The sequence below is a fragment of the Myotis myotis genome, unplaced genomic scaffold (assembly GCF_014108235.1).
Source record: "Myotis myotis isolate mMyoMyo1 unplaced genomic scaffold, mMyoMyo1.p scaffold_m19_p_17, whole genome shotgun sequence".
Taxonomy (NCBI): domain Eukaryota; kingdom Metazoa; phylum Chordata; class Mammalia; order Chiroptera; family Vespertilionidae; genus Myotis; species Myotis myotis.
The window spans coordinates 12,180,883-12,191,281 of record NW_023416321.1 but is presented as its reverse complement, the minus strand read 5'-3'; the positions used below and the strand labels follow the sequence as shown (position 1 = coordinate 12,191,281).

The window sequence follows — 10,399 nt, the reverse complement described above, 5'->3', positions numbered from 1 at the left end:
GTCATATGCAACCATTCGCACATAGCACTGGATAGGTGACTGGGGCGAGTTAATGCAACTGCTGATTGGCAGAACTGGGGACCAAATGCACATGTGTCTTAGTCCTGGCCCAGAGCCCTTTAGCTGGGGACAGCGGCTGCATCCCTGGATGAAAAGATGTGGGATCAGAGAAGCCACAAGCAGGCCACTTCCTCTCACTCACTCTTCTCAGCTTCTCAGGGGGCAGCTCCTACTCACTTCGTCAAGATCCCTATCTGCTCCTGCACGTGGGAAGTTTCCAGGTACTTGCGCATTGCGTCCCTCAGAGAGGTGGGGAGGGCGTGGTCAGCGCGGCCCTGGACCTGTGTACCCACCTCTTCTCCCCATGACTTCCCCACCTGGGAGCACCCATTTCGCTCTATAAAAACCCTGGCCACTGCGGGATGGGGTACGGAGAGCACTTGCTTCACCAGACTCGTGAGACCTCTCTAGAGAGACCCGACCAGCCCGCGATGAAGCTCACCACCACGGCCCTGGTGTGCCTGCTGCTGGTGGGGACGTGGCTGCAGGATGGGAACAGCTGGAGCCGTGAGTGGGGCTGGCGTCCCTTAGCTTCACCTTGGGGAGGGCAGCAATGTGGGCAGGCACCCTGGGGTTGCAGACAGAGCTCACACTACACTCCCTGCCTCCATCTCCCCTGCTCCGGGAAGAATTCTTCTGGAAGAGGGGGAATGGGTGGGGCACAGGGCCCGTAGGAGAACCAGGAGTTTGGGCAACCACAGACAGCTGAGCCATTCGCTCCTGCAAAAGGAGGCCCTGCCTCGTCCAGACCCTGCAGACAGATGAAGGGGGCTGTGAGGTTATTAGCTGGAGGCCTGAGTTCCAGAGGGGCCCTGGGTCTTGCCTCCACAAGGTAACAGATAAAGGGCAGAGGTCAGGACCCGGGGCTGTAAGAGTTGGCTAGCCTTCGGCAAGTCACTTTACTTCTCAAACTCTGGTTTCCCCATCATTAAAGTGGGACTGAGAATGTCTAACATCCAAGGCTGTTTAGAGAATGATAGATACACCAAAGAGGCTTTGTAAACAGTAAGACCAGGAGGAAGGAGCCAGGAGGGTGGGGTGTGGGCCGGGGTGTAGAAACAGACAGGGTCGGGTGTCAGGACAGAGCTGAGGACAGGGGGACAGGGCATTCTGAGAGCCAGTGGGGGAGCTGACTTCCCTTGTCACTCTCTCAGTTTGAGCTCCTTGAACAGTGTCTAATTCTGCCCCAAGACCATAGTTGTCCTGCATGGGCCAGACTCACCAGGCCCCCAGGGCATGAGATTCCTGAACCCCAATACTGGGGCAGAACCTCACACGAGTGGTGGGATGTCAGAGGTGGAAGAGCCTTTAGAAACCAATCTTGAGACTGGTTTATTTTACAGATGGGAGGTCTGGGGCCCAGGAGATCTTGCTCAAGGCCACCCACTGGTTTGTGGGGAGCTAAGACCTGAACCCCAGTGTCCTGACTCTGCCTAAACACAGAACTAGGTGGCTGGTGGGACAGTGCTGCCCCAGGGCCCTCCCAAAGCCTGAGCCTGTCCTGGAAGGGTTTATTGTTTGTTGTTTTGATTTTTTTTTTTTTGAGAGAGTGGAAGGGAGAGGGAAAGGCAGAGAGAAAAATCAATGTGAGAGAAACACATGGATTGGTTGCACCCTTGACAGGGATTGAACCAGGGACCCTTTGGTCTGCAGGCTGACGCCCTATCCACAGAGCTAAACCGGCCAGGGTGGTTTTTGTTGTTGAAAGAGAGAAAAGAAAGCCAGGTTGACGAACTGCTGAACCATTTTTGTGTCTCTCTTCTAGTGCACGTGCCGTCTTCCAATTGTTGCTTCACGTTTGTAAGGAAAGCGATTTCCCTGAAGAGCATCCAGTGTTACAGAAACTCCAGTTCCTCCTGCTCCCACCAGGATCGTCTAATGTGAGTGCCATTCCCTGCTCAATTCCTGACTTCCTCCTCCAGAGAACAGAAACCGCTACTGGAATTAGAAAAGCGGTCGCTAGATGGCGATGTCCCACCAGAGTAAGGTTTCTAAACCCCAGAGCAAGGCCTCTAAAACCTGGGTGCAGAGCTGAGTGTGGGCGCCAGGGGGTGCTCCGCGCGTCCTCGCCTGCGCCGGTGTGTCCTGCAGTGACTAGTTTCTCGGCGCTCCGAGGAGCCCAGTGTTCTATCCTAACACAGTATTAAAGGAGCTGCCTACATGCTCCCGCTATTACTGCACAGCCAGAGGAGTGAGGGCATCACGATTAGCGCCTGACTCCAGGTTTGCCAGCCTCTCGTCTTGGGTGGCCTTGGGCAGGGGACTCTCTGCCCTGCATTCTCCTGGTGCTCCTCTGCAGTCCTACCTGTGAGGTGGAGTCCACACCATAGCTGCATCCAGGTCGTTATCACCTTGTCGCTCCGTGTCTAGAAGGCACTTTTGTGTATATTGTCTTGGTTAATCATCTTGGGGTCACATATTTTCATTATCATGAAAACTGAGGTTCAGGGAGGTAGAGAGTTGTCTGAGATCACCCAGATAGCAAAGGGCAGAACTGGTCTACTTGGTCCATGGCCAAGCTTAGGAGCCAGGAGGGTGGGGTGTGGGAGGGGGCAGATCAGAAAAGAAACACACACACACACACACACACACACACACACACACACACACCCTTAGGATGACTGAGCGTCCCTAACGTACACAGACACGGGAAAAGATAGAGCAGGGAAGCCCTCCAAGGTTCTCAGGAGGGGAATTTTCCATGCCTGCTAATCCTCGGGATGTTGACAGCCTTCAGCTCCACTCGGACGCACCGGGGAAAATCTCAGGGAAAGAGGCGCAGGAAAGGCCGTTTAATAAGCTCCCCTGAAGCGTGGGTGCGCCCCCGGTAAGGCCGCCACGGGTCTGGCGCAGTGACTGCACCTGTTAGAGAGACAGCAGCGTAGGGGCACCCAGCAGTAAGGAAGGGCAAGGGGACTCCTGTACGGTGCCTGGCAGGTGACTCGGTGCCTTTTCGGTTCTCTGCCCACAGATTCAAATTGAAAGGAGGCAAGAAGAGCTGTGCCTTGAAGACAGACAAATGGGTTACCGCTATCTTACGGAAGATAAAACCCTGCTTGCCGACGGAAATGTGATCCGGTTCCTTTCTACCCTGGACTCTGGAGGCCTCCTGGTTTCACCTGCCCCCACCCCCACCCCTCCACTCTCCACCTGTTCTGCGCCAACATACTAGGCCACAGAGGGTCTGGTGGGTTGTCACACTTTACATATTTAAACTACAGAATCCTTGATTTCTGCCTCCCTGTGCCTCTCAGACCCCACAGGGATCTCAGGTTGCAAAGGTGATTGGCACTGAGGGTCTGGGGCCAGCGACTGGAGGGTGGGGGAGCAGGGGAGACATGTTGCACCTGGTGCCCAGGGAACTGACTTCTTGTCAATAAGAGTCAGTAAGTCAGAGGTGGGGAACATCCGGCCTGTAGGCCTTATAAGGCCCCTGAAATCATTGGGTCTGGCCCTGCCAAAGCATTAGGGGTGAGTTAATTAAATGTTTGACCAAATATAGCAGGCTAATTTGTTGATAATTTTGTGTGGCCGGAAAATGATGTTACAAATATACAAATGGCCCTTGGCAGAAAAAAAAAACCTCCCCTCCCATCCCCCCACCCCCCTTCCTGCAATAAATGATTGACTCCTCTCTGCTGACTGTCTTTGTCCTGGGGACTCAAGCTGTGATGTAGCTTCTCTCTTTCCAGGCTGATGGTGGGGGAAGGCACCATGCAGCAGCAAGTGGGGCCCAGGGCTGCGTTCACATTTGGGTGCAGGACATCCTTCCTCCCTGACCCCCTCCCCTCTGCCCTGGAGGGTTCAAGGGCTGATGCTATCCAGAAGGTACAGCTGCTCTAGCAGGAGGGGGTGTTATGAGGTCACTTCCCTGTAAGGTGTTGCCAGTCCCATTTTACAGATGAGGAGGCTGAGGGCTGGAGAGGGACATGGACAGGCCTGAGGATACATGGCAAGTCAGGGTTAGATCCGGACACGAAACTCTTTCCTGTCCCGAGATGTTGAGTGACTGCCTGACACAGCATGGCACAGGCACAGGAGCCCTCTCTCCCCAGACAGACCACCACGTGGGTTAGCAGGGCCTTCTCCCCTGGGAGGGCTCTGGTGAGTATCCAGCATGGGAGGGTCCAGGTCTGAGAGATGCCAACACAACTCACTTAGAGGAGGAGGCGGTGCTGGGAGAGCAGGAGGCCCCTTGGTGCACTGGAAGGAGGGCAAGCACAGCTCCACCTTGTGTAACATGGGACTCGGGAGAACAGCAAGGGAGGGAGCACAGTCCATGCTGGGTCTCGGGATTGGCACCCTTTAAAGACCAGCTCGGTGGCTGTAGGGGAGAAGGTCTCAGGTCCTGTGTCTCAGGGCTTCTCCCTCTTGCTCCAGCATTCAGCATGTCACACGGCCGGCCCACTCTTCTTAAATGGCCCCCTCCCCTCTGCCCCCATGACTGCCCTGCCTAGGCCATTCCCTCTCTCCTGGACCAGGCTGTTCTCCATTCTCCCTTGCCAGCTCCACCCTGCACCGGCCACAGGCTACTCTTCCTGACATCCCCCCGGCCTCCCATGGCTCCAAAGCCTTAGGCATCACCCGCCTGCCTTCAGATCTAACTCCAAACTCCCCGCCTTCACATTGTGACTCCTCTCTAACCACAGCACAACCTTCCCTTTGAAAATCTCCAATGTTTCCATCTGGAACCAAACTCTGATCTTACGGGGATAGTCCTTCCAGGCCCTCTCCCCTCTTTTCCGTCCTGCACCTTCTCTATAGGAATCTCGTGATGACTGTGCTACATCCTCCAAGGTTGAACTTGTCCCATCTTCTCGACAAGTTCAATGCTAACTAGGACTGGTCAGCTGGTTTTCCCCTGGGGGTGGGGGGGTCAGGTGCACACAATGTGTATGACTCCAGGATGGAGGACTGCTCCTAGCAGGAAGGCACGGGTTCAGGGAGACCAGTTAGAAGCTGATGCTGGGACTGGAGCCATTGTTCTAGACTAGTCTGGGCTGGTAAGCCAGGGCCCCCCTGACTTAGGCTAGCCATGGCCAGGGCCCACTACATTCACATTCCTCTAGTGCCCTCTGCCAACCTGCACTTCAGAGTGGCCCCTGCTGCTTGGAAGTTACCCTCAAAGAAAACACCACTGTTAGAGATTTTAAATAAAATGCATTTTCTGCAAAATATCAGCAGTCCCACGATTGCATTTTCTCCACAATAACATATTTAGTTAACAACACTGGCATTTACCAGGCACTTTCCTCCCTAGTTGCCCTGGCTCTTCACCCCCGTGGTTCTTACAGGCATGGCCACAAACCCTGGGGCATTAGGCAGGAGAGAGAGACTCTGCCTACAGCTGACAGCAGGAGGAATGGGGGCTCATGACAAGAACCAATGGGCTCAAAGCCTTCCTTTAAAAAAGACAGGTCAAGCAAAAACAAACAAAACTCATAGACCCAGACAACAGCATGTTGATTACAATGCAGGGAGGCAGAAGAGGGTAAAGGGGTTATAAATGAGATGGAAGGAGTCTTGACTTGGGGTGGAGAACACACAATACAATATGTAAATGATATATTATAGAACTGTACACCTGAAACCTATATAATTTTATTAACTATTGTCACCCCAATGAATCCAGTCCTATATAATAAAAGGCTAATATGCAAATCGACCAAACAGCAGAACGACCAGTCGCTATGATGCGCACTGACCACCAGGGGGCAGACGCTCAACACAGGAGCTGCTCCCTAGTGGTCAGTGCACTCCCACAGGGGGAGCGCCAGGCTCATGGCTGGTGAGCACAGTGGTGGTGGCAGGAGCCTCTCCCACCTTCGCGGAAGCACTAAGCCATCGGTAGGATATCCCCCGAGGGCTCCCAGACTGCAAGAGAGCATAGGCCGGGCTGAGGGACCCCCCTACCAAGTGCACAAATCTTGTGCACTGGACCTCTAGTCCTATATAATCCTATATAATAAAAGGGTAATATGCAAATTGACCCTAACAGCAGAACAACCAGAACTACCGCTTGACCAATCACTAGGAGGTGCACCAACCATCTCTCGGTCCCTTTCACTGGCCAGCATGTTCCCATCACCTGATGGCGAACAGAGAACTGGGGGTGGGTGGCAGGAGACACGGGTGGCGCCAGGCCAAGGCCCCCGCCCTGCCGGTCACCCCACACACAGAGGGTGACCTGCAGTGGGGGCAGGGCTGGCAAGCAGGCGAGAACGGCTGACTTCTCAGTCCCTCCCCCGGGCGTCAGGCTCTGATCGCCCAATGGTGAACGGGGAACCTGGGATGAGTGGCGGCGGGGGACGGGGCCAGCAAGCTGGCAGAATAGCCGAACTCTTGGTTTTTCCTCCCAGCCGGCAGGCTCCCATTGCCTGATGGTGAACAGGGTACCGGGAGTGGGTGGCGGGGGACACAGGCGGTGCCAGGCCAAGGCCCCTGCCCCACTGAAGGGAAAAGGATAGAGAGATAGAATCAAGATGAGAGAGAATCATTGACCAGCTCACTCCTGCACACCCAACTCTAGGTGATCGGACCCACAACTTGGGCATGTGCCCAGACCAGGAATCGAACCGTGACCTCCTGGCTCATAGGTCGACGCTCAACCACTGAGTCACATCAGATTTTTTTAAGCTCATAAAATTTTATATCTTGTATGTGGAGCAAGCATTAAACTAGATGCTGGAGATACAAAGATGAATAAAATAATAGCAAGAAAAGAAAATGTCAACAAATACTGTCATAATTGGGAGGTGGAGGGTGATGGGAGGCTGCTTTCCCAGGGGAACGAGTATTAACTTCTTTTATGGAATATGTGAATCATATAACTTTTGTTGTCCTTTTTTCAATGGAAGGAATAAAACTCAGAGTACAACCAACTAAAAAGTAATAGATATCATTTTTCATTCACCCTATATAATAAAAGGCTAATATGCAAATCAACTGAAGGGCAGAATGACCGGTCACTATGATGCGCACTGACTACCAGGGGGCAGACGCTCAATGCAGGAGCTGCCCTCTGGTGGTCAGTGTGCTACACGGGGAGCACTGCTCAGCCAGAAGCCGGGCTCACGGTTGGCTAGCACAGCAGCAGTGGCAGGAGCCTCTCCTGCCTCCGTGGCAGCACTAAGGATGTCCGACTGATGGGGAGCAGGCCTAAGCCATCAGTCGGACATCCCCCAAGGGCTCCTGAGAGGGTGCAGGACTGCGAGAGGGTGCAGGCTGGGCTGAGGGATCCCCACCCCCGCCCTGCTCCCAAGTGCATGAAGTTCATGTACCAGGCCTCTAGTTAGGTTATAAAAAGTGGTATCTAGCAGTGACATTTTATCACTGCTTAGCTGGCATGGCCTCTTTGGAGAAAAATTTTTATCAAGTATTTTAATCAAATTTTTCAATGTGTTTATCCAGCAATTCTACATCCAGATATCTCCCCTAGAGAATACACATGTGCACAAAGAGAGCTGTATAAGAAAATTAATGGCCACATCCTCTATAATAGTAAAAGACAGGAAACCACCACATACTATGCAATAGTAACAAAGAATGAGATAAATCTATATGTACTGCCCTATCTGCTGGATACGTGCAATTAAGTGAAAATACTGAGTTGAATAATAATATAATTCCAACCCATTACTGTTAAAAAATAAGACCAAGATAAATTTTTTTAATGCACTCATTACCTGTGGTAAGCACAGCTGGTTTTTCCCCATAGCCATCCCTCACTTCGCCCCCCCCTCGCCCCACGACCCGTTCCTCCTTGCAAACAGAATGCCCAGTTTTTTTCAAGCAACAGCCAGATAGCTATGGGCTCAGGGCAAGCAGGCCCCTGGGATGAAGAATAATTGGTTTTATGAAAAATTGGTTCTTTTTGCCAAAGAAACATGAGGGAAAGTTTGCAGGGTGACTTCTAGGACAGATTTTCTCCTTTGATCAAAAGGAAAAGCTTTGCTTGGCAGGTGTGGCTCAGTGGTTGAGCATCAACCCATGAACCAAGAGGTCACCGGTTCAATTCCCGGTCAGGGCACATTCCCTGGTTTGGGGCTTGATCCCCAGTAGGGGGTCGTGCAAGAGGCAGCCAACTCATGTCTCTCTCATGGATGTTTCTATCTCTCTTTCCCTCTCCCTTCCTCTCTTTGAAATCAATAAAAATATTTTAAAAAGAAAATTCAATATTTAAAAAAAAGAAAAAGGAAAAGCCTTGCCAGGAAAGAAGCTGCTTTTCCCCAGCTCCTTCCTTCCATGAGGAATGTCCCGTGATGTGTGAGAATGTGGGACTTGAGGTGCAGCAGCCGTCTGTAGCCATGAGGCACCGGCCAAGAGAACCGCAGACACACAGACCAGAGATGGTGCATTGTTGAGTCACAAATGGGTTCTGAAGCCAGTCAGCTACCTCTAGGCTTCTTAAGCAATAAATGTCCTTATGATTTAAGTCACTATTTTTCAGGTTCTGTTTCTTGCAACTGAACACAGACAACAATGGGAGAGAGAAAAACTACTAGCAAGATATGCATCAAACTGTTAACAGAGGTCCCATGGGGAAGGAGGGAAAAGAGGACTTTCACTTTCTAAAACATATATTTTCCCAAATGCTATATTTGAGTATTGCTAATGCCAAAAATGGGGGCGGGGGGGGAAGGAGGAATATACAGCTCAACTTTAGCAACCATGTATACGGCCTACGTATCTGGGTTCTAATTTCCCGTTTTCCCCAGGCCCTGGTTCACGTATATTTTCCCTTTTTACTGTGTTTTGGAAAGCCACTTCAAATCTTACATGGAAAGACGGTATAAGCAAATAATGCAACAAAGGGTATCAACCCTATCACAGAAGTCCATCTCGGGCTTGCTAGATGTGCAGAGTTTGAGAGGCACAAAAACCAAGGCAAGGAGGAAGCATCAGAAAAACAAAGGCGCAGGGGAGAAAAGCAGCCGGCTTCTCGGGGAACGTTCACATAGCTCACTTTGTAAAGTATATGGTTACCTAACCACTATGCTGTACACCTAACACTAATACAAAATGACACTGAATGTAAGCTGCAATTAAAAATAAAGTTAAAAGAGTATACACACACTTCTTTGAGGACCACTCGTCTTCATAAGGACGTTAATGTTCTTTAACGTTAGGATGTTCCATCTCTCTGAAATTCAATTTACTTTTCTGTAAAAAGGGAAAAAGAACAGTGAGAATTTCCTGAAATATGTATACTGGTATCATGATATCAGCACAAGTACGGCACCAGGGGCTCAGAAATGCTGTCTCAACCCCAAATTCTCCCTCCTCTCCACACCTCCGACCCCAGCCCCCACTTCCTCCAGATAAAAACAGGACAACGCTTTTTGTTGTGTGGGACGAATTTGGAAATGAATTCGAGTGACATCCCCAGGAGCTTAAGGGCTGACGGCAGGTGTAGGGAAGCACATCATTTTCACAGGCATTTGCCTGCCTCCACCCCATTCCCAAGCTCAAGTGTAAAAATGCTGGTCACAAACCCTACAGCAGGTCACCTCACCCTGTGCAGGCTTAGAAAGGCTAATGTATCCTCACCAGAAACACACACGCAGGAAGGCAAGAGCCGTCTCATCTGTAATTTGTTCAAAGAAAGTCCATAGACTAATAATCCTTTAGTTTCATATTTATGGGAATGGGAGGAGATAGCAGTGGGATACGCCAGACTTCAACTTGCCAATTCACCACTCCAAATAAACCCAAGTATAGCCTGTGTGGCTCTGCGTGGCAAAATATCACCTCACAGCTCAAGGCAGTCATTCTTTCCTCCCACCCCCCCACCCCCCCAAAGATATGAGCTACATTCATGTTAACTTAGCAACTGCCAACAGAGAATTGTGTAAAGGAGTTCATGATTGCGGCTCTCACCTCTTTGAAGTTAACTAAACACTGGCTACCAAGAGAAGTATTAAGAACCTGACTCAAATCTCCAACTTCCCGAGAGAGTGAAAAATACACTAAAAGGCAAGACATGGGATTGGTGGCATGTCTGTAGAACAAACAATACATTTATCATCCATCCAGATTAGAACTGGGGATTCTTGGCTCTGCCCCTAGTATAAAAATGACCCAGAGATGTTAGAGTTAAAACTTAAATTCTGCTTCCATCGTTCTCTCTAGAATAACTTCTTATAAATCTTTCAGTCTGAAAACCATATGCAGAATAAGCACATACAAGGTTTGGTATCCGTTTCTGAAACAATGGTTTGGCAGAAGCTAAAAACAAGGTGGTAAAAATCTACAAAAAGCCTTCCTTCAATTACTTCATAATCCAATGCTGCCCTCTAGCAACTCGAGAGAGGAATAACACTAACAAGCCAAGGGGTCA

At 50.6% G+C, this 10,399-nt stretch overlaps 1 protein-coding gene across 1 annotated transcript; it reads left to right on the top strand.

Annotated features, from left to right (window-relative positions):
* Window positions 1-353: 353 nt before the first annotated feature.
* Window positions 354-3,694, top strand: CCL1 (C-C motif chemokine ligand 1). Its single transcript, XM_036342105.1, has 3 exons — window positions 354-567; window positions 1,826-1,940; window positions 3,032-3,694. Exons 1-3 carry the CDS (start codon window positions 423-425, stop codon window positions 3,132-3,134), a joined length of 363 nt encoding a protein of 120 aa, XP_036197998.1. The 5' UTR covers window positions 354-422; the 3' UTR covers window positions 3,135-3,694.
* The last annotated feature ends 6,705 nt before the right edge of the window (window positions 3,695-10,399 follow it).